This window comes from Nerophis ophidion, linkage group LG10 (assembly GCF_033978795.1).
Source record: "Nerophis ophidion isolate RoL-2023_Sa linkage group LG10, RoL_Noph_v1.0, whole genome shotgun sequence".
NCBI lineage: Eukaryota > Metazoa > Chordata > Actinopteri > Syngnathiformes > Syngnathidae > Nerophis > Nerophis ophidion.
In genome coordinates, this window is record NC_084620.1 from 20,781,960 (window position 1) to 20,809,842 (window position 27,883).

Genomic DNA, 27,883 nt, shown 5'->3' on the forward strand with positions numbered 1-27,883 from the left:
ATATGCCATTGATATTTTTTAATTATTATTATTTAACTCTGGAGTTTGCATGTCACTATAAAGTTATACAAGCCTTGCTTGTTCAATATTCAATGCAAAACTTGTTTGGGTCCCTATTAAAAGGTTAATTTTTTCAACCTTGGCCCGCAGCTTTGTTCCGTTTTAAATTTTGGCCCACTCTGTATTTGAGTTTGACACCCCTGTTTTAAGGGGTTAAACGACTTAGTGTAGACATGGCCTTAGTGTAGGGTGAAAAAATGACCTGCACATAATAGCCATCTGTCCTTCACATGACCCCGCCTCCCTCCTCCCTGGCGCTCAGTTGGCGTTATCGTGATTTGTGTATTGTGTCGCCGCTATCAGCCCGTTGCATCAGCAGAGTCGACAGAAATACTCTGTCGGGCTCTTTTGAATGACAATAACGCTTGCTGTCACACAGCAACTTAAATAAACAACATATCTAAAAACACTCCGCTCTTGAAATGCAGCCAATATTATGTTTGAGTTCCCCTTTTCCCGCTGCTCACTCAAACACCACCGTTGCCGCCGCAGCTCTCCACATCTTCGCTCCGTCTTGCTGCCGCCGCGGCTTAAAGGTCACGTCGATGTTGTTTGTCAACTAAATAAAGCATTGCTGCGACTCCGCAGACACACATGCACGCCTGGCGTCCATGCACTGACTTGTCCCGGCCTATTTCATCCCACATCTGTCCCAGCTTGCTCCTTGTCAGCCTCGCTCACAGCTCACCGTCGATGCAGGCCCCTGCCCCCCCGAGCTCGCTACATGTGTGAAGTAAAGTCTGCTTTATATTACTATGTCGAGACTAGGCCTGGTCCGATCTTTTGATAAACCAATTGTGTCAGTAAGTTGGCCAGCCTGCTCAATCGCCGTGGTGTATGCGTTGTTACGGGTTACAACAGCGGTCACTCTTTTGCCTCGGCCTCAGCAGCTGCGGGCGTTTGTACTTCAAATAAACAGTAAAAATGACCTGCTGAAAAAACCCCAAAGGTCAGTATTACCATATTAAATTAAAATAATCGAAAAACGTGATTGATAACAACATGTTGATAAAATCATAGAGACCAACTAGCGTTAGCTTGCTAACTAGGTTAAATAGTAGCATGCAGGGTTGTACGGTATACCGGTATTAGTATAGTACCGCCGTACTACTGAATCATATTCGGTACTATACCGCCTCTGAAAAGTACCGGTTTCTTACAAGTATTATGCCTGCAGGACGAGGAATACCTAAACATGCTCCACTACACACCGTTGGTCACCGGCGTCAAAATGTAAACAAACGCCACTGGTGGATCGACACCTGACATCCACTGTAATAATACCAAGTACTGTGGCGTATCTAGTCGATACCACTATGGTTACGTCGATATTTTTTGTTATCAGAACATCTTCTTTTGTCTCTTAAAAAAAATGTATATTATGTTTATAAACTCAGGAATTATGTCCCTGGACACATAAGGACTTGAATATGACCAATGTATGATCCTGTAACTACTTGCTATCGGATTGATACCCAAATTTGTGGTATCATCCAAAACTAATGTAAAGTATCAAACAACAGAAGAATAAGTGATTATTACATTTTAACAGAAGTGAAGATAGAACATAGGGCTGGGCGATATGGCCTTTTTTCTAATATTGCGATATTTTTAGGCCATATCGCAATATACGATATATATAACGATATTTTGCCTTAACCTTGAATGAACACTGGATACATGTAATCACAGCATTATGATGATTCTATGTGTCTGCATTAAAACATTCTACTTCATACTGCATTAATATATGCTACTTATAAACTTTCATGCAGAGAAGGAAATCTAAGTCAATTTACCAAAACTGTATTTATTAAAGTTATTAGCACGTGACTTTTCAAATGATGCTACATATTAGCAGTAATGCTACTTTTGGTAGCAACACTTGTGCCCTACACTTGACAAATTAAAGTTGTCTATTCGGCATATTCCCACTTAAAGCCGAACCACCGCCAGACGATGGACCCCGTGCTGTTTTTCTTGGGAATTAATTCTTCCTTCATTTGTTACTAAGGGTGCAACGGATCAAAAAAACTCACGTTTCGGATCGTTTCTCGGATCAGTGTCACGAATCGGATAATTTTTCGCATCAGCAAAAAAAAAAAAAAAAAAGACGACAAATAGAAAGAAGTTTTGTTTTGTAACACTTTTAAAATCAGGTTAAAGTGCACAAGGCATAATATCATTTTATAACATAATTAATTAAAAACAGTGCCACATAAAAATGGATTTCTCCTTTCTTTAAACTTGGACCAATGACCATTAATAAAAATAAAAAAAGGTTTAAAGTGCAACAGAAGAATGCACAACAGCTTTCTTGAAACATAGGTAGTCAAATAAAGCTTGACATCTGGAGGGATGCTGCTGTCTTCCACACTTGGAGCCATGGATTGTAGAATCCTTGTTTTCAGTGGCAGGATCATTGACACAGATGGTGAAGTTTCAGTGGTCAGCAGAGATGTAACAGTTTTGAGGGGTTTAAAGGCCTACTGAAATGAGATTTTCTTATTCAAACGGGGATAGCAGGTCCATTCTATGTGTCATACTTGATCATTTCGCGATTTTGCCAGATTTTTGCTGAAAGAATTTAGTAGAGAACATCCACGATAAAGTTTGCAACTTTTGGTGCTGATAAAAAAGCCTCGACTTTACCGGAAGTCACAGACAATGACGTCACAAGGGTGAGGGCTCCTCACGTCCTCACATTGTTCATAATACGAGCCTCCAGCAGCAAGAGCTATTCGGACCGAGAAAACGACAATCTCCCCATTAATTTGAGCAAGGATGAAAGATTTGTGGATGATGATATTGATAGCAAAGGACTAGAAAGAAAAAATAAAAATAAATAAAATAAAAAGCAATGGCTCCGGGCGGCAGCAGTGTGAGCGTTTCAGATGTAATTAGACAGATTTACTGGGATAATTCTGGAAGTTCCCTTATCTGCTTATTGTTTTAATAGTGTTTTAGTGAGATTTTAAAGACATACCTCGAGGTCGGATGGCTGCGGTGAACACGCAGTGTCTCAGAGAGAAGCCGAGGAGCCAAGCTCACAGCTGCCTTTTAAACAGCTACTGCAGAAGGACAAATAATCCAATGATGTCTCCGGTAAAAAATATATATATCACAATTTTCCCATCCAAAAAGATGCTGGTTGACGTAGAGAAACATGTTCACTTGACCGCTCTGTGTTAAAAACAAAGAAACACCGGCTGTGTGTCAGTGCTAAAGACAGCTGCAATACATCGCTTTCCACCAACAGCATTGTTCTTTATAGTCTCCATTATTAGTTGAACAAATTGCAGAAGATTCAGCAACACGGATGTCCAAAATACTGTGTAATTATGCGATGAAAAGAGACGACTTTTAGCCGTAACTGTTGCTGAGCTAATATTTCCAGACAGTCTGTGACGTCACGCGCACGAGTCATCATTCCGCGACGTTTTCAACAAAAAACTCAGCGGAAAATGTAAAACTGCAATTTAGTCAACTAAACCGGCCGTATTGTCATGTGTTGCAATGTTAATATTTCATCATTGATATATAAACTATCAGACTGCGTGGTCGGTAGTAGTGGGTTTCAGTAGGCCTTTAAACACCTGGAGGACCTCCTCTGCCACTCTCACATCATCATCAGACAGGATGATGACGTCTTTGACATTTGTCTTCAGGGTCTTGTGGGTCAATGCAGAGTATATCTGCCTGATGCTCCAACGTATCAAAAGTGGAATTACACCTTGTTGGGACATCATGTATGAGCTTCTGAGTAGGCAGTTTTAGCATTTCTTGCTTTTTCTTAAGCACATGAGCAGCTGTTGTGCTTGGGTGGAAGTAGGAAACCTTCCTGATCCTCCCAAGGAGGCGCTCCATCCTATTGACTGAGATGTGATGCCAAATTCACTACATGTGCAAAGCACCCTACCTGTGGTCCCAGCCCTGCCTCATTCACTGCATTTATTTGATTTTTGGCATTATCACTTGTGACTGGGATATCTTTATCTTCCATTCCTCCACTGCTTGTGTCAGTACCTGCGCAAGGTGACTCTGGTAACAGGGGCGTGTCTTCTCATCTCCCACTCTGCTGTGATGAAATGAGTACTTACCGTCACATAGTTCCCCTGGACCTCCACCCTTCTGTCGTGAGCGCAACAGATGACGCTCGGGATAGTTCGTCCACAACTTTTTTCTTCTCTTGCTAATACAAATCTGGCACAATCTTATCGCTGAAAAGTTGGTGCGCGACGTGATGTCGTAATGTGGCTGACGCACTTTCAGCATGTGTTTAAAACACTCGTTTTGCACAATGGAGTCTGCACCTATAAAGACACCGATTAAACGGCACGTGGCGTTCAAGTTCCTCTGTTACTCCGCTCGCCATTACCTTGCTGTGGGAACAACTTTTTTTTTTTTTTTTTTTTTTTTTTTACCATAAACCGAAGATATTGATCCGAACGGATCACGGATCAGTGCCGATCCGTTGCACCATTATTTGTTACAATATTCGCACCTTCTTTCTCTCGTATTACCACTCGACTGGGATGAGAATCAGCACCCCTTTGTCCGCTAGCATCACAGCTAATGTTAGCCACGCTGCTACCTCTCTGCTGGGCGAGGGCGTATTCGTATTTGACGTATGACGTGACAGTATGTGACGTGTGCAAGAATGTGCGCTCGCTGTCTGTCAGAAGGAGACACAAGAAAGAGAGGGAACAGCCTTTAGTGCAGGGGTCACCAACGCGGTGCCCGCGGGCACCAGGTAGCCCATAAGGACCAGATGAGTCGCCGCTGGCCTGTTCTAAAAATAGCTCAAATAGCAGCACTTACCAGTGAGCTGCCTCTATTTTTTTTAATTGTATTTATTTACTAGCAAGCTGGTCTCGCTTTGCTCGACGTTTTTAATTCTAAGAGCGACAAAACTCAAATAGAATTTGAAAATCCCAGAAATTTTTTTAAAGACTTTGTCTTCACTTGTTTAAATAAATTCATTTATTTTTTTTACTTTGCTTCTTATAACTTTCAGAAAGACAGTTTTAGAGAAAAAATACAACCTTAAAAATAATTGTAGGATTTTTAAACACATATACCTTTTTACCTTTTAAATTCCTTCCTCTTCTATCCTGACAATTAAAATTAATGTTCAAGTAAATCTATTTTTTATTGTAAAGAATAATAAATACATTTTTATTTAATTCTTCATTGTAGCTTTGTTTTTTTTGAAGAAGAATATTTGTGAATTATTTCTTCAAACGTATTATGATTACTTTTCAAAAAAATTATTCTTGCAAATCTAGAAAATCTGTAGTATCAAATTCAAATCTTATTTCAAAGTCTTTTTAATTTCTTTTAAAATTTTTGTTCTGGAAAATCTGGAAGAAATAATGATTTGTCTTTGTTAGAAATATAGCTTGGTCCAATTTGTTATATATTCTAACAATGTGCAGATTGGATTTTAACCTATTTAAAACATGTTATCAAAATTCTAAAATTAATCTTAATCAGGAAAAATTACTAATGATGTTCCATAAATTATTTTTTTAATTTTTTCCAAAAGATTCAAATTAGCTAGTTTTTCTCTTCTTTTTTCGGTTGAATTTTGAATTTTAAAGAGTCGAAATTGAAGATAAACTATGTTTCAAAATTAATTTAAATTTTTTTTCGTGTTTTCTCCTCTTTTAAACCGTTCAATTAAGTGTCTTTTTTCATCATTTATTTACAAAAAACCTTCCGTAAAAGACAAAAAATGTACCATGGAATGACAGACAGCAATACCCATTTTTGTATGTATATAGATTTATTCATTAAAGGTAAATTGAGCAAATTGGCTATTTCAGGCAATTTATTTAAGTGTGTATCAAACTGGTAGCCCTTCGCATTAATCAGTACCCAAGAACCAGCTCTTGGTTTCAAAAAGGTTGGTGACCCCTGCTTTATTGTAATAAAAGCAACTGCGTGAGAACGTATACTCGAATATTACGATATAGTCATTTTCTATATCGCACAGAGTCAAACCTGCAATATATCGCATATATCGATATATCGCCCAGCCCTAATGGAACATGTTAAAAGAGAAAGTAGGCAGATATTAACAGTAAATGAACAAGTAGATTAATAATTCATTTTCTACCACTTGTCCTTAATAATGTTGACAGAATAATAGAATGATAAATGATACGATATGTTACTGCATTTGTCAGCTGACTAAATTAGGGGCCTTTGTTTGTTTATTTACTACTAAAAGACAAGTTGTCTTGTATGTTCACTATTTTATTTAAGGATGAACTTGCAATAAGAAACATGTTTGATGTACCCTAAGATTTTTTGTTAAAATAAAGCCATTATTGCAATTTTTGTGGTCCCCTTCACTTAAAAAAGTACTGAAAAGTATTGGAATGATTTTGGTACCGATACCGGTACCAAAATATTGGTATCGGGACAACACTACTAGCATGTGTTGTAGATACCATTGTATTTCCGTTTCAAGGTCTTCCAAATAATGCCGTGACGTTTGACGGTGTCAAACAACATCTTGATGTGTAGTTATTTTGGGGGCGCTTTAGCGTTTGCCGTGTTCTGAAAATAAACTACATGTCCTAGAATACTCAACGCAGTGCGGGACAGGCAAGGTGGGGGGCGTGTGGAACGCCGTGAGCAGGAAGTGAAGTGTGTTTGTCGTCGATGACAAGAATTGTTGTTTTCGGACAAATCATCAAAATCAATCCATGACTATTTGAGTTATGTTGCCAACAAACACACAAACTAACCCTGGCAAAAACCTAACTTCTTCGACATAGGTAAGAATGCTTGCATTCTGCAAAACAAAGCGCACACCTTTCGCATCGGGTGTTTCCAAGGCAACGCAGCCAGCCAGCCACGCTGCAGCGCATGGAGGGGAATCACCCAAAAGAACTGTACACCGCACGAAATACAAGTAAACTGGGTGGATCTCACATGAGATGAAAGTGGGCGAACCATCCCTCAGTGGCCTTGTGATTAGAGTGTACACCCTGAGATCGGTAGGTCTTGAGTTCAAACCCCGACCAAGTCATACCAAAGACTATAAAAATGGGACCCATTTCCTCTCTGCTTGGCACTCACCATCAAGGGTTGGAATTGGGGGTTAAATCACCAAAATGATTCCTGAGCGTGGCCACCGCTGCTGCTTACTGCTCCCCTCACTTCCCAGGAGGTGGAACAAGGGGATGCGCCAAATTCAGAGGTTCATTTCACCACAGCTAGTGTTTGTGTGACAATCATTGGTACTTTAACTTTAACTTTAAGAACAGAGAAAAAACAAGATAAATGAATGTAATACAGTACATAAACATAATTGTAAATTGCCCAAATCCTTCATCATAAGATCTAATAACAATTCTTTAAAAAATCCCTGAAGAAAGCTAACAAAATAAACACTCTGTGGCGCATAAAAGCATTTTTGCTATAAAGTATTTCACATTTTACATACAGGTTAAATTTTGCATCATTCTAATATAATTTCATGACAACACACAAGTTTTGTACACAGAAAAACAGTAGATAATTAACATAATATGAATTTAGTGCTCAGCCTCAGACTGTCGCAGGTTTTTCAACCGGTGTTTTTTTCCTGGTTTACAAGTGGCGTAAACATTAACAACAGGTGTAATGTGCAATTTAAAACCTAACTTCTCGAGCCTTTTTTGATGAAAAATCATCAATTACGTCATCGTACGAAATCTGTTGTGCAACTTTTTGATTGAGGCTGATGATGGCAAGTCCAGAGAGCTGCTCCTGTAACATCCAGGATCTCAAGTGCCTTTTAATAAGCTTCACTGTTTCACCCGTCAACTAACCGGAGTCACGTGAGTCACGTTGATGACACTTTTTTTCATTTGTCACATAACCCAAACAAATAGGTGTTGCTATATGGGTCGATTTTAATTTTAGGAATGAAATACAATTTATTTGGAAGCAGTTTGTGTTCTCCTTGACAAATTGTCTCTTCCCGTGTTGCCAACTTTGCTAAATCTGTGTTTCTAATTCTCCTGACGACTTTTTTTCGTAAACAGCTATTAGCGACAAAGCTAGCGACTTTTATCGACCGGTGTTATTGGAGACTTTTTTTCTGTGTTTTGGAGATTGACACCAAAGCACAAAGCAGGGTGCTGCCGTGAGTCCATCCCCTGTTCCAAAGCTCTCACAGGCGGTCAGCTGGTGCTGCCATGGTGCATTCTATTCTTACTGGGGACTCTATAAAAAAAACAAAAAAAAAACTTACTCATAGAATTGAACGGCGGTAGTCTATAAAACTGGCGAGATTTGTTTATATTTTTTATTTATTTGCGTTCGCTTCGCCCTAACATTGCTTGCACCCTGAGCGGTCGCCCACATTGCCCATAGCAAATGGATGGGGGGGTTAATCATTAGTCATTTTGCAATGCAGTCTGCTGAAAATGATGGAAAGTGTGGAGGAGTTCAAGTACCTCAGAGTCTTGTTCACGAGTGAGGGAAGAGTGGATTGTGAGATCGACAGTCGGATTGGTGCGGACGCTGTATCGATCCAATGTGGTGAAGAAGGACATGAGCCGGAAGGCAAAGCTCTCAATTTACCGGTCGATCTACATTGCCATCCTCACCTATGGTCATGAGCTTTGGGTTATGATCGAAAGAACAAAATCACGGGTAAAAGTGGCCGAAATGAGCTTCCTCCGGCGGTTGGCGGGGCTCTCCTTTAGAGATAGGGTGAGAAGCTCTGCCACCTGGGAGGAACTCAAAGTAAAGGCGCTGCTCCTCCACATCTAGAGGAGCCAGATGAGGTGGTTTGGGCAGCTGGTCAGGATGCCACCCGAACACCTCCCTGGGGAGGTGTTTCGGGCACATCCAACCGGTAGGAGGCCACAGGGAAGACCCAGGACACGTTGGGAAGACTATGTCTCCCGACTGGCCTGGGAACGCCTTGGGATCCCTCGGGAAGAGCTGGACGAAGTGGCTGGGGAGAGGAGAGTCTGGGCTTCCCTGCTTAGGCTGCTGCCCCCGCGACCCGACCTCGGATAAGAGGAAGAAGATGGATGGATGGATGGATGGATGGATGGTGCTACTCTACATAGCATTGCCACAAAACACATTTTAAGATATTTATCACTCTCTACTGCCATCTGGCGAAACAGGGGCCGGTTCACCCCAAAAAAATCTGTCACGCTTCATGTGTCATGTGAATCCTATTCCCACTCTATGTGTGGACTAACTCAATAGGGGGCCCTCTCATCTTGTCTTGACTCACTCCTGTCTTGCGTCGCCGATTGTCACCCGCACGCCGTCTTGCGGTGTCCAGATGGCCTCCAATCCAAGAAAACCTCTCCTTCTGGAAGCGTCTTCTTCATCGGCGCCACCACTCGTGTGTAATCAAGTGTGTGTTTGAGTCACATCAGTGCACTTTAATCACCATTACTGAAGGCTAGCGAGGCAGATGGGCTGATTTAGCGAGCTGCAGATTACAAGCCGTTCTGGCGTTGCGTCGAAAAACACAACTCGCCGACCTCTCGTCGTTATCCCGTTCGACCTCACTGGATAGATTTCAGTCCAGTTTGGCTCACCATAGAAAAGTCTGGAAGGGGAAAATCCTGATCTGGCTTGTTAGCGGCTACGTAATCGTTGAGGACTTCAAGAGTTTTATTCTTTGTCTTTGTCCTTGCCTATTCGACGCATCATTGGACATTAGTGTGTTTACCTCTATTATGGATTATTATATTATGATGTTCCCAACTCTGGAAGTGAAGCTTTTATCTCCAACTGACTGTCCACCCAATTACAGGTCCATACGGGCTGCCTCCCAAGAAGGAGACGGCGGGACGCTCCACCAACAGGAACTCAGGTAAGCAGAAAATGGACATGATTCAAGAGACGGATAGAGGAAATGAGAAAAGGCTTGTAGACGAGGGAGTGGGAGAAAAAAACAACAAAATGCAGCAGGGAGGGAGTGTTTAAACGAAGGTGGGGGCGACAGATGGAGGATGTGCAGCAGTGACATCTGCGGATCTCTCTATTTAATTCCATATATTTCCTCTCCATCCTTCTCCCTCGGAGCGAAGTGCCGCAGGCGGGCAGTGGATGGTTAATAGGTACATTGGACAAAGGACAAAAAGGATAGATAGAAAGATGGGGAGGAAAAAGAGAGGGGAGGCAAGGAGCCAGGGCGAGACCAGAGGCAACATTGGAGAGAGTTATTACTGTCATTAGATGCCGCAGCCTGGCTGGGAGGGGGTGGGGGCCACATCAGGGGTGTGATGGAGCAGACAGAAGGGTGAGGCGCACCGGGGGAGGAAGATGAGAGTAATTGCCAAGCGAAGAAGAACAGAAAAAACAAAGTACTTTATATTTAACACTTAAATGGGACCTATGGTGAATTATGTTTTTCTGACTCATAAATGTTACAATGTTGGATACGCAATGTAAACAATGTCAGAGCATTAAATCATAAGGTGCCCACAGTATTACATGCCCTTATTGCCGGGCTTTTGCACTTGTGTCCACACAACACAGTGGAAGCACTTACCCTATTGTTCAAACTTTTAGGTGAACCTACAATCCTTACATTTTCTCAGAAATCGACAGTGCCAATGCGCCTAATGAACGGATGTATCCTAGTTTTGCTTACTTCGAAGCTTACTTCGTTTGTAATGATTTGTGACTGGTAGATGGAAATTAAACATAAGACATACACTATATTGCCAAAAGTATTTGGCCACTCATCCAATTGATGAGAATCATTTGTCCTAATCACTTGGCCCAGTGTATAAAATCAAGCCCTTAGACATGGAGACTGTTTCTACAAACATTTGTGAAAGAATGGGCCGCTTAGTGATTTCCAGCGTGGAACTGTCATAGGATGCCACCTGTGCAACAAATCCAGTCGTGAAATATCTTAGCTCCTAAACATTCCAAAGTCGACTTTACTATAAGAAAAGTAAAGAGTTTGGGAACAACAGCAACTCAACCACCAAGTGGTAGGCCAAGTAAACTGACAGAGAGTGGTCAGCGGATGCTGAAGCGCACAGTGCAAAGACGTTCTTGCTACAGAGCTCCAAACTTAATGTGACCTTCCAATTAGCCCACATATATTACGCAGATAGCTTCATGGAATGGGTTTCCATGGCCGTGTAGCTGAATCTAAGCCATTCATCACCAAGTCCAATGCAAAGCGTCAGATATAGTGGTGTAAAGCACGTCGCCAGCAGTGGGAACGCCTTCTCCGGACTGATGAGTCACGCTTTTCCATCTGGCAATCTGACGGACCAGTCTGCGTTTGGAGGTTGCCAGGAGAACGCTACATTTCGGACTGCATTGTGCCAAGTGTGAAATTTTGTGGAGGAGGAATTGTGGTCTTCCATTGAAAGGAACTTTGAATGCTCCAGGATACCAAAACATTTTGGACAATTCCTTGGGATGGCACCTTAAGTTCATATGTGAGTAAAGGCAGGTGGTCGAATACTTTTGGCAATATAATGTAAATCTGGCCTTCAGATGCCCCCTGTTCAATAAATGACACTAGCAAGTACAGGTGAGCAAACAAGGCCAAAACGTTGATGTTTCATTGAGAAAATTGAAAACTACACACGGCGTTCAAAAATCTGTTAAATTGTTTTAATATGAATTTGGTAAGCTACGAAGCTGCACCGCTTGAGTGATTGTCGGAGCTTTACGACTACCGTAGTCAGACGTGCTGTGCTTCAACATACAGTATTATTAAGGTGTTTGTATAAGGACCCTGAAATGGCAGCCATTAGGAGACATATCTGGTGTTTTGTTTTGCAATATTATGCAAAACTAACTTTTGATGTGTATTTGGGTTCTGCATAAGTCCTGAAAATGTGCACACGACCACCATTGTAATCTGCGCCATCGTCAATAAGCTTCTTCTTTTTCTATATCTTCTTTTTATATGGCATTCATCTCCCGCTGTTACCATTTTTAATATGATGTAGCCTAAAGTTTTAACTTATATCTGTCAGGATTAGTTATGGAAGCGCTAAAAACTACTGGTACAACAAAGAAGACGGGGAGAAGATGCTGTCGAAGTGGAGCCACGTAAATTAGACAGCCCACTAAACAACGTATGCTGAAGTGACAGTCAAAAACCTTGAAGATGGTCTGTAAAACATAATGTATGCAACATTTTGACCAAAAAACCACCATTACATGTTATGTAGACTACAGAGAAGTGTTATAAAATAAGACACAAAAATCTTAATATGGCCCCTTTAATGCGCCTTACAGTCTGAAAAATAGTAATTTTTACACATTAAGTAAAGTTCTAAGCCAGAAAAAAGGAAAAGTTTCTTCAGGAGACTCAAAAAAAGGTAGGATAAAACAATCTTTTCATCTAATGTTGGCTAACGTGGCTGGAGAGAGGAAAGTCTGGGCTTCCCTGCTTAGGCTGCTGCCCCCGTGACCCGACCTTGGATAAGTGGAAGAAAATGGATGGATGGATGAATGGATGGATGGATGGATGGATGGATGGATGGATGGAAGGATGGATGGATTGATGGATTGATGGATGAATGGATGGATGGATGAATGGATGGATGGATGTTATGTTGGCGTCCGCGTGATAACTCTGTATGACATGTAGTGACATACATGCTGCTAAAACAGTTTTTTTTTTAATGGAGAGTCTGAATCCAATTTCAAGTGTACCTAATCTTTTCACTAGGTGAATCTTTATTTTGTTAAATAAGTTTATTTTCGACCGTGTTTGGGGGGAAAAATAGCACTAACGGCTTCATGATATATGCAATATACATTTTCAAAAGATAAATTATAATAATTTTGGAGAGAGAATATGTAATGTTTAGGTGTGGCGACTCCAGGATGCAGGGACTCCAGCCACATTAAAAAAAAAAGCCCTTTTTTATTAGAAAAAATAGATGTACAGCTGGGAAGTGCACAAGGAGCAAACATGCGAATGAAATGCAAAGCAAAGGACAGTACTGGCATAATAAGCATCCTGATGACTACTCAGGGACAGGTGAGGCAAAGAGGACATTGGAGCACTGGACAGAAAATAATACGAAATATAAGAAACTAATAATCACTGTCATGTGACATCATGACATGGTGGGACATGACTTTTTTTTTAGTCTGGGGATGCCTCTGCAAAAATATTTTGGACAGACTCAAACAATGGTTTATTATAGTGACTTTGGAGCAAAATGTACACAACATTTATAACAAAGCATATCTAATATACTTATATAGACCACAAAAGAAATGTTTTAAATGTCTAAAAAAAACTTTCTTTTTTGCAATGGAGTTCTGCATTCCAAAATCATTTCTTTTGCAATTTTAATCTCATTTTTGTGACTTTGACATCTTGGGACCTTTCATGTTTATTCCCCGGCCACTTCATTAGATGTTCATTAGAGCACAATCTAACATGAGCTTCATCAAAAATGTTGCCCTTGTTAAGATAGTAAGTTGAACAATGATTGTGAAACTACGCATTATTACTGTACAAAAAACAACGTTTTTAAAACAGCTCTTGTGTTGGATGTCATTAAATTCTAATTATCTAACAAGGTTTTATCCCTGAACGATGGATTTAAGGTCAGCCCGGTATGACCGCTTAGAATCTAGACACAAAAAGTGCTCACTGTCATTTTTTTCTTTTTTAGAAATAAAAAAGAAACAGAGTTGCATGTGATTGGCGGGTCAAAAAAAGAAGAAATAAAATAGGTGCGGAGGTGATGGAAGAGGGTTTATAATGCAGTGGGCCAGTGAAAGGTGACAGTCATAATGGAGATGGAGAGCGAGGGATGTCAGTTAATGGAGGGAGGAAGAACGCCAGAGGAGACAAGCATTAGCACTTTGCTTGCCCTGAGTTCTGCACAACAGGGCGCACAACCGTATATGTGTGTGCGTGGGTGTGTGTGTTGCTGGGTGGTGAGCTCAGAGCAAGGTAGGTCATTACTGCTCCAATAAAGCCAAGATGGAGAGGGGAAGCATGATGATGCGTGCCAGGAATAATGTTCCACCAATCAGCGCACTTTATACAGCAGGAACTTGCATTTAGGACTTTAACCAGTTTGCCACATGCAACTTGCACGACCTCGCATCATTCACCTACAACTTCCTGAGGAAAAGACAGCGAAGGCTTTCGGGCTTCAAGGAGCCTCAGGGCAAGCTGCAGTGTTTGTGTGTGTGTGTGTGCGTGTGCGTGCGTGCGTGCGTGTGTGCGGTGTGGCCGGGGCGGTCAAAGCCCAGTAAAGTGGTTCTGGTCACAAGGCCCGGTGGTAGCGCTAAGTAAACACTGTTGTGAGGTTATGTGTTACCTTGATTACACACTGTGGCTTTACGAGGGCCCCAATGTTAGGGTGCTGAAAAGCGGTTACTTTGCAGAAATACAACTTCTGCACAGCTTCAAGAAATCCACAATATCAGGTACACTTTGTAAGCGAAAAAACACACAACCTTTATTTAACTTGATAAGAAAGATCTCTTTTACAAGGGTGGCCTGGCCAAGAGGTCGACAGCCCATGTCACAGAGCAGTTAAAGAAAAGTAATAAATTAGGACATAGATTTTAAGATGCATGAGAGCGAACTGTAAAACAATAAAACAATTAGGATTTACACATTTTAAAAAACACAGACGCTGTGCTGACGTTCCACGCTGTCTGTCCCTGAGGATAGAACGGAGGGCTCCAAATGGAAGTAGTTCAGAGAGTTTTGTTTATAATGTATTCCATACCAGAGGGGCAGTAAAGCTGGAAGCTCTTTTGCCAAATTCAGTCCGTACACGAGGAACATTTAAAGCACAAGTATTATTGGAATGGAATGCGTAAGAGCTGTTTTTTTCATTGTAACAAAGTACACAAGTAGGGAGGAAATACAGTTGGGCAAAAAAGTATTTAGTCAGCCACCGATTGTGCTAGTTCTCCCACTTAAAATGATGACAAAAGTCTGTAATTTTCAAAAGTTTATTCACACTACCATATAACATTTACAATAGTGGAGAATATCATCATTTAAAGATGTTGGTATGTGAAATGGTGCCCCAAATAAGCTAGAAGAAGCTTTTGACAGGGGGTCCAAAGGACAATATATACATGGAAAGATCAAATATTCTAGCAAGCCCAACAACGAAAAACATAAACAAAACAACAACGCTATATGATAAACACAAGATAATAGTACTAAAGCAAGCATACACATACATACATACATTCATTCAACCATGCAAAACCCAACAGTAGTCTACCCCACATGAGGCATTAAAGATATGTGGTTAATAGGTAATTTTTCAGTTTCTTTTTGAAGTTGGAGAATGGATACAGCATCTTGAGGCTCTCATTAAGCTGGTTCCAAATCTTTGGTCGCCTGCATATGACACTGAGCGGTACAAGCCAGTAAACGATGTTTACCTGTTATCAGATCTAAGTTACAAGTGTTGTGGGCATGCTGGGGATGGTAGATAGGAACCAAACTACAAAGATTCAGCTTGTAAATGACTTGATAGGTTAAACAAGCATTTTGATAAATATTGAACTCTGTCAGTCTTAAGAAATTATATTTATGAAATAGATGACGAGTGGGGGCATTAAACTTGGACCATGACAGGGCCCGTATAATTTTCTTTTGCATGGATTCTAATTTGTGAAGGTAGGTAGGGAAGGTGTTACACCAGATGATGGTGTAACACTTTCCCTATCATCATAGGTACACTTCAACTGTGAGAGACAGAATGTGAAAAAAAAAATCCAGGAATTTACATTGTTGGAATTTTAAAGAATTTATTTTTAAATTATGGTGAAAAATAAGTATTTGGTCAACCATTCAAAGCTCTCACTGATGGAAGGAGGTTTTGGCTCAAAATCTGACGATACATGGCCCCATTCGTTCTTTCCTTAACACGGATCAATCGTCCTGTCCCCTTAGCAGAAAAACAGCCCCAAAACATGATGTTTCCACCCCCATGCTTCACAGTAGGTTTGGTGTTCTTGGGATGCAACTCAGTATTCTTCTTCCTCCAAACACGACGAGTTGAGTTTATACCAAAAGTTATATTTTGGTTTCATCTGACCACATGACATTCTCCCAATTCTCTGCTGTATCATCCATGTATCCATTTTGGTATAAACGCAACTCGTCGTGTTTGGAGGAAGAAGAATACTGAGTTGCATCCCAAGAACACCATACCTACTGTGAAGCATGGGGGTGGAAACATCATGCTTTGGGGCTGATTTTCTGCTAAGGGACAGGACGATTGATCCGTGTTAAGGAAAGAATGAATGGGGCTATGTATCGTGAGATTTTGAGCCAAAACCTCCTTCCATCAGTGAGAGCTGTGAATGGTTGACCAAACACTTATTTTCCACCATAATTTACAAATAAATTCTTTAAAATTCCTACAATGTGAATTCCTGAACTTTTTTTTCCACATTCTGTCTCTCACAGTTGAAGTGTACCTATGATGAAAATTACAGACCTCTGTCATCATTTTAAGTTGGAGAACTTGCACAATCGGTGGCTGACTAAATACTTTTTTGCCCCATTTTAAATGATAGTATCAATGTGTATACCTCCGTGCAGTCAGTGAAGATAAGTCTGATTTCACATACAGTTGACAGTGAGACAAGGACAGTCAGTAGCAAATCTCGCTGAATGGGAAATAGTGTCCAAGGACTGGTGGTATTTTAAATGAAGCACTAAAATAAAGCACGTCTCCATAATCAATTACAAGCAAGAAAGTCGCTGTCACCAATTTCTTTCTGACCTTAAAAGAGTAGCTGGGTTTTTTTCTCTAAAAGAACCTAAGCTCTCTCTTAAGCTTAGAGACCAAGTTGTTAAAATGGGCTTTAAATAAAAGCTCATGGTCAAAAGTAAAAATAAAAAAAATAAAAACTCCTATTGATATAAAACCTGCTCTGTAGGGTTTTCTTTTGATGTTACAATATTTAGATTGTTTTCTGCTAGCAACCTTGAATTTGAGAAAACCATGAGCTTCCTTTTATCTGTATTTAAAACCAATTTAAGATCAAATAACTGAGCCTGGATGACATCAAAAGCACCCTTTGAAAACTCAAAAGCCTGAGTGATGGAGGGTAAATAGCAATAAATAATAGTGGCGTCTGCATAAAAATGGTACATTGTATTTGATAAATTGTTACAAATATTATTAATGTGGGTGGAAAATAAATTGGGCCCCAGCACTAAGCCTTGCGGAATTCCCTTGGTATTGTCCAGTAATGAAGAGGTTGTCCCAATAACCCTCGGTCCACAGACAAAAGAAAAACTAACAGGATGTTAGCTCCTCTAGGTCCTCAACACTAGACTCTAATTTTGTTTGTGGCCCCTCTTTGGGCTCCAGTTGTCCATCACTTCGTGCTTCGAAGTTTGCGGCTTATAAAGGTGACTACGTGGGGGTTATTTCACTCCTAGGGGGCTTTGTTAATGTTAAAAATATATATTTAGAAGGTTGTACACAGGTTTTTATGCTCTAGTTATAAAATATTGTTATATAACATGTAACAAGTTCTGTAAAAATGTATATGTATTATAAATAACCACGCATGAACAATAAACAAAATGAATACATTGACAACTCTAGTTAATGTGAAGTAAGTATGTTCAATAGTCATGTGTTTCTCTTCCGGATAATGTCCAAAGTTTACATAAAAAGGTAAAATAAAATACCGTATTTTTCGGACCATAGTGCGCACCGGATTATAAGGCGCACAGCCGATGAATGGTCTATTTTCGATCTTTTTCATATTTAGGGCTCATTAAAGGAGTCATATTATTATTATTTTTTTCTAAATGGAAAACATTTTCTTGTGGTCTACAAAACATCTAATGGTGGTTCTTTGGTCAAAATTGTTCATGGATTACACTTATGACAATGATCAAAATGACACCATGATAGCCGAATTAAAGGTGACATAATTACAAATGTAACTAATGTGAACATGGTAGATTCAAGCATAAACAAATGTAAAAAATAAAAAATGTAGAAACACACATTTTTACAATGGACTCCATGGTGCGCATCGTGCCGTCAAACAACAGCAAGCGCTGCAAGGAACTCTAACTACAAAAATTATGGTCATGTTGACTTGAGTCTTTGCATCTTACCTTTTCGGTATTTTATCCGGTAAGAGGATAATTTACATTAAAATAAGTTATTGGTGCGTCGCTACTGCATTAGTCCGCCACAATCTGCTGCAACAGGAGCCGCTGATTGCTTGCTAGTGGGCTGATTGGAGTAGGGGTAGCCAATCAATTGGGGGTTCAAAGTCAGCTGACCCGTCATCTTTAAACAATGTCATGTGGCGGGTTACACTTGATTTGCTATTGCGACATACAGTGGACACATTTTGAACAGCAGTTTCTTTTATTAAAAGATTTCAGCTCATTTGTATACTTACCAAACTCATTCTAGAGTGTTAAAGGCCTACTGAAATGAGATTTTCTTATTTAAACGGGGATAGCAGGTCCATTCTATGTGTCATACTTAATCGTTTCGCGATGTTGCCATATTTTTGCTGAAAGGATTTAGTAGAGAACATCGACGATAAAGTTCGCAACTTTTGGTCGCTAACAGAAAAGCCCTGCCTTTACCGGAAGTCGCAGACGATGACGTCACCCGTTGATGGCTCCTCACATCCTCACATTGTTTTTAATGGGAGCCTCCAACAAAAAGAGCTATTCGGACCGAGAAAATGACATGGTCCCCATTAATTTGAGCGAGGATGAAAGATTCATGTTTGAGGATATTGATAGCGACGGACTAGGGGAAAAAAAACAAAAAAAAACTCGATTGCTTTGGGATGGATTGGGAAATCCCTTATCTTTCTATTGTGTTGCTAGTGTTTTAGTGAGTTTAACAGTACCTGATAGTCGGAAGGTGTGTGTCCACGGGTGTGTTGACGTCAGTGTCTCAGGAGAGTCGACGGCAGCTTTATGGACGGCGTAAGCTCAACTGATCTCCGGTAAGAAGCGACTTTTTACCACAATTTTCTCACCGAAACCTGCTGGTTGACATTCGGTCGGGATCCATGTTCGCTTGACCGCTGTGATCCATAGTAAAGTTTCACCTCCGGGAATTTTAAACAAGGAATCACCGTGTGTTTGTGTGGCTAAAGGCTAAAGCTTCCCGACTCAATCTTTCTACTTTGACTTCTCCAATATTAATTGAACAAATTGCAAAAGATTCAGCAACACAGATCTCCAAAATACTGTGTAATTATGCCGTTAAAGCAGACGTCTTTTAGCTGTGTGTGTGTGCAGCGCTCATATTTCCTAACAGTCCGTTACGTCACACGTACACGTCATCATTACGCGACGTTTTCAAGAAGAAACTCCCGGGAAATTAAAAATTGCAATTTAGTAAACTAAAAAGGCCGTATTGGCATGTGTTGCAAAGTTAACATTTCATCATTGATATATAAACTATCAGACTGCGTGGTCGGTAGTAGTGGGTTTCAGTAGGCCTTTAATGTATCGCATAACTGTCATGATATTGTGTAAAAATCGCTTATCGAAACAATGTTTCGGCAGCGCTGTTGGTTGAACTTCACAACCACTAACAGTATTTGTTTTCAGGCGGGAACTCGACCCATTCAAGAGGACCCAACACCTTCGGAGGAGCCGAGGGGGGCGGCGAGAACGGCCCTCTGCAGCCCTCCAACATCGCCCTCATCGCTGGGGCGGCAGGAGGCTCTGCCTTCCTCCTGCTGGTCACCGCCGTCATCTGCGTGGTGTGCTACAGGCGGCGGCACGCCAAGCACTCAGACACCCACCACCCGCCGCTGTCGCTGTCGTCACTCACCAGTCCTAAGCGGGGGGGCGGCGGCGGCATCTCCACCTCCAACAACAACGGCTCGGAGCCCAGCGACATCATCATCCCGCTGAGGACGTCGGACTCGGCCTACTGCCCGCACTACGAGAAGGTGAGCGGTGACTACGGACACCCCGTCTACATCGTGCAGGAAATGCCGCCACAGAGCCCAGCCAACATCTACTACAAAGTATGAGAACTGGAGTGCGTCCATCTTGCCCGTCATCACTCCAGTCCCCGTCCCCTCGCCACAGCTCGGCCCGCCATCACAACTCATTGTTCATCCAGCAAAATGGAACCACGACCAAACCCAATCTCACATTGAGCGGGCTGTCAAGCGTGCACGAGGGTTCTCCAGCCCTCCCGGAACGTGGCCGGAACATCTTTGAGCCGCGCCGGATCAAAGAAACGTTCCCAAAATGCACCTGGAAGAGCACTAATGTGGCTTTTGGACTTTGAGAGAATCAAAAGACCATCGCTTAGAAAAATAAATCAATAAAAGCCCAGTTAGTGCTGAGGAACTCCCAGTCGCCATACCTGCCTAGAACCCAGCAGCCCGCCGCTCGAGCGCCATCCAACACTCCTTAGGAATTATTTGAACATAAGGGGAGGCGGAGGAGGCTCGGGGACTCGGCCAATCAGTAAAGCTGGGACGGACGTCAGTCACGTGACCCGGCCTCTGACACTCAGAATCTTGTATATTTTAATAAGGCGTGTGTGCGCGTGTGTGTGTGTGTATGTGTGCTTTACATGGGCGTGACTGTGCTCTTTAGACTTGTCTTAAAAATACCAAAACACAAAATAGTGAGCAGATATCAGAAGAAAACAACACAAAAAAAGTTTTAAAAAAAGTATTTTTTTTATGGCTATCAACACTTATAGATGATATATACAATTAATAGATGTTTTCCTTTATCGTTTTGTTATACCCGCTCTTCGCTAAAAGACGATGCCTCTGTTGCTAGACCTTTTTCTATTTTTTACAACTTACCCTAGTACAATCTGCCTTTTTTTTTTTATTAAAAATGTTAATTTAAACGTTCTCAACCCTTTACCCCCTAAGGTGTCTGTATATTTTTATAGCTTCTTGTTCTATGCGGTAGTGTTCACGTTTAGACCTTGTTTGTGGAAGTGTTGAGGTAGAGCCATCCATCTTTCTATTTGTTTTTTTTTTGTTTGTTTTTTTTAATTCCAAATGTTTTTGTTTTTTTTCGTTAAAGAGTGGATGGCATAGGGGGGTTAGAAAAAAGAACTGAAAGCGGCATTTGAATGCGAAAAAAAAAGGATGGACTGTGATGAAATTGCACAATAAAAAGGAAAGAGGATGAAGGATGCTAAATGAAGGGTTCATTCCCAAGGAGTGGAACCATGCATCACATGCACACTTGCTTATGGTTGTCCATCGAGTCCGACGACGACATAAATGCACACACACACACACAGAGACACACCTACAAAAGCACATGCAATCTCCCCTTAGCGTGTTACATTATTTGTGCACATACACAAATTGCCTAACAATTGCTTTCATATTACACATTTGTGTCTCTGTGTGTGTTTGTGTGTGATGGACGAGTGAGTACATGAAAACACAACTTGGAGCCTGTTAGTGAGGGCTGCGTTCAAAGGCACCCATGTGCCGGGCAGTTGAAAAAAATACTTTTGTTGTGCTTAAACATAGCTTTTACGTAAACACACACACCTACAAAACGCCATGAAACCTCTCGTTGTTACATCATTTGTACACACACACACACACACACACACACACACACACAAGCCAGTTAAGGACTGCTACATCAACTGCCCCATTACCTAATACACGCTTTCATATCAAAAATGTGTGTGTGTATGATGGTAGAGTACCTGAAAACACACAAACAGCAGCAGCCTGCGTTCAAAGACATGTGTTCCCATGTGCTTAGCAGTAAAAAAAAGAAAAATTGTTTTGTGTTGCGCAAACACAGCTTATACTGTGTATGTAAACACACGCCTGCAGACACACACAGTGTTGTGTTCAGAGGCACCGTGTGTTCACATATGTCGGCAGTAATGACATTTTGTGTTGCTCAAACATGTTTGTGGCTAATGTGAACCTGGATGGCAGTGCCACACACACTAACACACACACACACACGTGCACACTCCAGCGTTTTATTTGTGCGATCTTTCCTTAAGTGTGTTTTTGTATCGGTACCTAACATCAATTTGTATTAAAATGTGCTTTAATTGTCACGTTCTGCCATGTCAAGGATTTTTGTAGCCTTCTGGATTGTATTTGACGGTGATGACGTAATGAAAATATGACATTGTGGTCATGAATGAGGTGAGGAGGGCAGAGAGGGTGTGTGTGGGGGGGGCGGGGGGGGGCTCTCTTTTGTACAATGTTGTTGTTTTTACGTCCGACATCTATTTAAACATGCCGACCGAGGAGCGCGTGGTAACTCGCACGCCCTCCCGAGCCCTCTTTGACAACTTCTGCAACAATTTGCAACGCTCCCAGGCAACATGACTGTGATCAGCCCAAAAATGGCTGCAACCTAAGGGGAGACAAAGAGCGAGGGAGCGCCAACAACGTAGACTGCATACTACATGGTATTCATCCACGTCGGACTGCCATGGTATGTCATGTTTCCACGTGGATGTTATTCCACTCACCGCTTTTGTTTGACATTTCAGCCAGTACTGAACCCATGGAGCAGGTTCGCAAGGGGGGCCTGGCACAGAATCGCTTGGCGAAAACGTGTGTGTAAATGTGTGTGTTTTTGCCAATAAGCCCGAGTTGAGGTCTGCAGAGCATAAAAACGTGTGTCTCCTCACCTCGCCTCCTTTCCTCCTTCCTTGTCTCCTCATCACAGTGACCCCTAGACCCCTGACACACACCTCTAAAGAGAGGAAAAGATGAGTACATTCCTGCCTTGGAGGGGGAAAAAAAACGATTGAATAAAAAATGTTTAAGCACCACTCTTTTTGTCCGTAACGTGTGATTTATTGTGTGTGTGTGTGTGTATGTGTGTGTGCACACGTACACATCAGAGGCCCACTAGTATGTCTTTTTCTCTTATCTGAGCTATAGACTCCCCTCAGCAGGCTGCCTTTCAATGCCACTGCTAATAGGATCACACACACACACACACACACACACACACACACACACACACACACACACACACACACACACACACACACACACACATTAGGTCTCCCACTGCTGTTATCAACGACTTATCAAACCTGGCTTCGTTAGTGTTGCCTGGCAACCCATTGACGGAACTGATTTCATTCTACATTCAAGTCTTTGCCCCCTTTTTCCTGTTGCTATGGTAACCTTTAGCGTCCCCCTCCAATGTAGCCTCTATTGGCCACCATGGTGGGCTTTAGGCTGTCCGGTTGGCCTGGCTGCCTTTTTTTTTTTTTGCTTTGATCGATGATGTGAGAGTTGATTACGTGCTGTCTCTCTCTCACACACACACGCACACACACGCACACACACTGACCCCCAACTTCACAAACACCCCCACGTGTGACCCTCACTGGAATCAATCCAAACTCGACACAAAAGTATACGCATGTAAAACAATGTGAGCAGCCTAACTTCTGTTACCTAGGCAACCAGGTGTTTCGGTACACGCCTCGAATGCAGTGTTCTCACGCTGCATACACAAAATCCAAACACAGATTGACAAATGGTTGGGGGGGGAGAGGAAAAAACTAACCAGCATCTTTTTGGGTAATTTCATTTGACATAATTTGATTTCACATAAAACAATCCATCCTATTCTACCGCTTATTCCTTTCGGTGTCGTGGGGGGTGCTGGAGCCTATTTCAGCTACAATCTGGCGAAAGGCGGTGTACACTCTGGACAAATCGCCATCTCATCGCAGGGCCAACACAGATAGACAGACAACATTCACACTCACATTCACACACTAGGGCCAATTTACTGTTGCCAATCAACCTATCCCCAGGTGCATGTCTTTGGAAGTGGGAGGAAGCCGGAGTACCCGGAGGGAACCCACGCAGTCACGGGGAGAACATGCAAACTCCACACAGAAAGATACCGAGCGCAGGATCGAACCCATAAAACAATAAAAACACAAAAACATCAAATTCACATTTCATGCACCACATGTTGTCCATCATGTAACCTAAGACTGGACAGTGAAGAACATATGCATAAAGCTTCTTTCGGTCGACTTTAGTGTTGCATCAAAACTCCGAAAGCAAGATTTTGTATGATTACTTATTAAATTGAAAAGGGTAAACTGATAATGTATCCCTGCAACACGAGCAAACGATACAGTTTCAAGTACATTGAGTTTTTATTTGTCTTACTTCATTCTCCTAAATCCAAGGGGACCTGAATGCATCGGGCAACTTTTTCTCGCTTCTGAGTGGCCGAACGAGTCAGATGCGGAAAGACAAACAAGCCAACTCAGCTTGCAGGTAAGGCCTGTTTCCTGCACTAATTGTACACATTTTTTGTGAATTTCTCTAAAAACAAATGGTTAAAAGTTGCACCCTAAGCCATATAAAACACATGTCAAAGTTTTAAAAGTCTCTACTGGTCTGCCCCCCAAAAGAGCTTGATGTGGGAATAAGGCAAACATAACGAGGTAAGGAACATTTTCGTGTCTTTTTCCTTTTGTCCAAGTTTTACATTAACTGTAAAGCCTTAGTGGCAATATTCTTCTCAACTTTACACATATAATATTCAACAAAGTGTGAATTTGAGCTTACTTTAAATCAGGGGTCTCAAACTCAATTTCCCTGGGCGCCACAGGATGCAGAAACTGGGTGAGGCTGGGCCGCAAGAAAAGATTTCTTAAAAAATCTAACATGCAGTTTTTAATGAATTCACCTTCTATGAATGGCTTTCCCGCCCTAACAACATACTTGCCAACCCTCACGTTTTTTCTGGGAGACTCCTGAATATCAGTGCACCTCCCGACAATCTTTCGGTGCAACCATTCTCCCGAATTTGTCCCAATTTTCACCAGGCCGACATTATTAAGGGCTGCCGTGACTGCACTGCCTTTAACGTCCTCTACAACAGTGGTTCTCAACCTATTTTCAGTGATGTAACCCCTGTGAACATTTTTTTAATTCAAGTACCCCCTAATCAGAGCAAAGCATTTTTGTTTGAAAAAAAGAGATAAAGAAGTAAAATACAGCACTATGTCTTCTGTTTCGGATTTATTAAATTGTATAACAGTGCAAAATATTGCTCATTTGTAGTGGTCTTTCTTGAACTATTTGGAAAATAATATATACAATAACTAAAAACTTGTTGAAAAATAAACAAGTGATTCAACTATACATAAAGATTTCTACACATAGAAGTAATCATCAACTTAAAGTGTCTTCTTTGGGGATTGTAAAAGAGATCCATCTGGATTCATGAACTTAATTCTAAACATTTCTTCCCCAAAAATATTCACACACACACACACACACTTCGATCCATCCATTTTCTACCGCTTATTCCATTTTGTGGTCACGGGGGCGCTAGTGCCTATCTCAGCTACAACCGGGCGAAAGGGGGACTACACCCTGGACAAGTCGCCACCTCATTGCAGGGCCAACAGAGATAAACTAACAACATTCACACTCACATTCACACACTAGGGCCAATTTAGTGTTGCCAATCAACCTATCCCCAGGTGCATGTCTTTGGAAGTGGGAGGAAGCCAGAGTACAAGGAGGGAACCCACGCAGTCACAGGGAGAACATGCAAACTCCACACAGAAAGATACAGAGTCCGGGATTGAACCCAGGACTACTCAGGACCTTCGTATTGTGAGGCAGACACACTAACCCCTCTTCCACCGTGCATTATATACATCCCACTTCCAAAGACATGCACCTGGGGATAGGTTGATTGGCAACACTAAATTGGCCCTAGTGTGTGAATGTGAGTTTGAATGTTGTCTGTCTATCTGTGTTGGCCCTGCGATGAAGTGGCGACTTGTCCAGGGTGTAGTCCCCCTTCCGCCCGGTTGTAGCTGAGATAGGCATTAGCGCCCTCCGCGACCTCAAAATGGAATAAACGGTAGGAAATGGATGGATGGATGTCTGTGTGTGTGTATATATATATATATACATATATATATATATATGTGTATGTATATGTATGTTAGATTGGAAATTTTAAGATGGGCGTGGCTACCACTGTCAGGTGACTACTTGGGTAGCTTTAAAAATGGCGTCATTGTTCTTTTGGTAAAAAACAGCGTGCTTCGTCACCAGCATACCTCACTGGTAAGATAATTTAATGTCCGCTGATCAGCTGAACTACTGTTTAAATTCCATGCTTGCTCGCTTCCTTTCTTTTTTGTTTGCGTTGTGTGTTCGCTAAGTCTGCGGCGCTTGTTGTGCGGCTGGCTGGCGGTTTGACAGCCAGAGCAAACACTCACTGTTTTAGCTTTTGAACGACATCGGCAAAATTATTAATTTAAAGGGTACATTCAAAGTAATCTGCGGATTGAAATCTGTTTAATTAGAGTGTTGTCACGTTGTGTGTGTGTCCTGCTGAATTTGAGTGTTCGAAGGTTTATTCTTCGGTACGGTTTGAGTTTGAAAATACCTGCACTTTACTACCTGGTTTGGCTGATGGGATTTGTAGTTCTTTAATGTAGTTTGATTGATTGATTGATTGATTGATTGATTGATACTTTTATTAGTAGATTGCACAGTTCAGTACATATTCCGTACAATTGACCACTAAATGGTAACACCCGAATAAGTTTTTCAACTTGTTTAAGTCGGGGTTCACGTTAATCAATTCATGGTACAAATATATACTATCAACATAATACAGTCATTACACAAGTTAATCATCATAGTATGTACATTGAATTATTTACATTATTTACAATCCGGGGGGTGGGATGAGGAGCTTTGGTTGATATCAGAACTTCAGTCATCAACAATTGCATCAACAGAGAAATGTGGACATTGAAACAGTGTAGGTCTTATTTAGTAGGATATGTACAGCCAGCAGAGAACATAGTGAGTTCAGATAGCATAAGAACAAGTATATACATTAGAAGTACATTTGAGTTGTTTATAATCCGGGGAGATGGGATGGGATGGGACTAAAATTGTGTTAGTCCAGCTTATATGTGTAATGTGTGGCTCAAACAGAACACCTGTGTTTTATGTTTTTTTTTGTATGCTTGTCCATGAATCATGGCGACATTATAAATAATTCTGATCACATTTAAAACATTATATGACATAAATTAATGATGATAATAAAATGTAATGCTAAAATTAATAAGTTAGGATAAAATCACAGTGATTGATAATATGTCATATCATGGTTGACAAGTTGGTTCTGTTGATTAATTAATGTCTATTATTTACATTATGATGATTCAAGATAGATACATTGTTTTATGTTCATGTTTACTTTTAGGTTATTACCTACTACTGCTGCTGTTGCTGCTGCTGCTACTGTTGCTGCAATAGTAGCAAATAAAACAAGCAAAAAGTGTACAGCGAGTAATTACTTTCATGCTGAGTGATGACCCCTATTCAGAGGGCCAATACGGAAAAAACTGAACAATGTGTGTATGTAGTGTGAATTATATTTATATAGTGCTTTTTCCTCAAGTGACTCAAAGCGCTTTACATAGTGAAACCCAATATCTAAGTTACAATCACACCAGTGTGGGTGGCACTGGGAGCAGGTAGGTAAAGTGTCTTGCCCAAGGACACAACGGCATTTACTAGGATGGCAGAAGCGGGGATCGAACATGCAACCCTCAAGTTGCTGGCACGGCCGGTCTGCCAACCGAGCTATATATATATATATATATATATATATATATATATAAATAACAAATATACACCTCGTTTCAATATGAGTTGGAAAATTGTGTTAGATGTAAATATAAACGGAATACAATGATTTGCAAATCGTTTTCAACCCCTATTCAGTTGAATCTGCTACAAAGACAACATATTTGATGTTTAAACTGATTATTTGCAAATAATCATTAACTTTAGAATT

General features: G+C 41.1%; 1 protein-coding gene across 1 annotated transcript in view; it reads left to right on the forward strand.

The window, feature by feature from the left end:
* Positions 1-22,829, forward strand: part of LOC133560359 (ephrin-B3-like) — a 184,918-nt gene extending 162,089 nt beyond the window's left edge. Inside the window, exons 4-5 of the mRNA XM_061912813.1 lie at positions 9,845-9,904; positions 19,631-22,829. Of these exons, the coding sequence (XP_061768797.1) occupies positions 9,845-9,904; positions 19,631-20,061 (491 nt within the window). The 3' untranslated portion in view covers positions 20,062-22,829. The remainder of the gene's footprint in view (positions 1-9,844; positions 9,905-19,630) is intronic.
* The last annotated feature ends 5,054 nt before the right edge of the window (positions 22,830-27,883 follow it).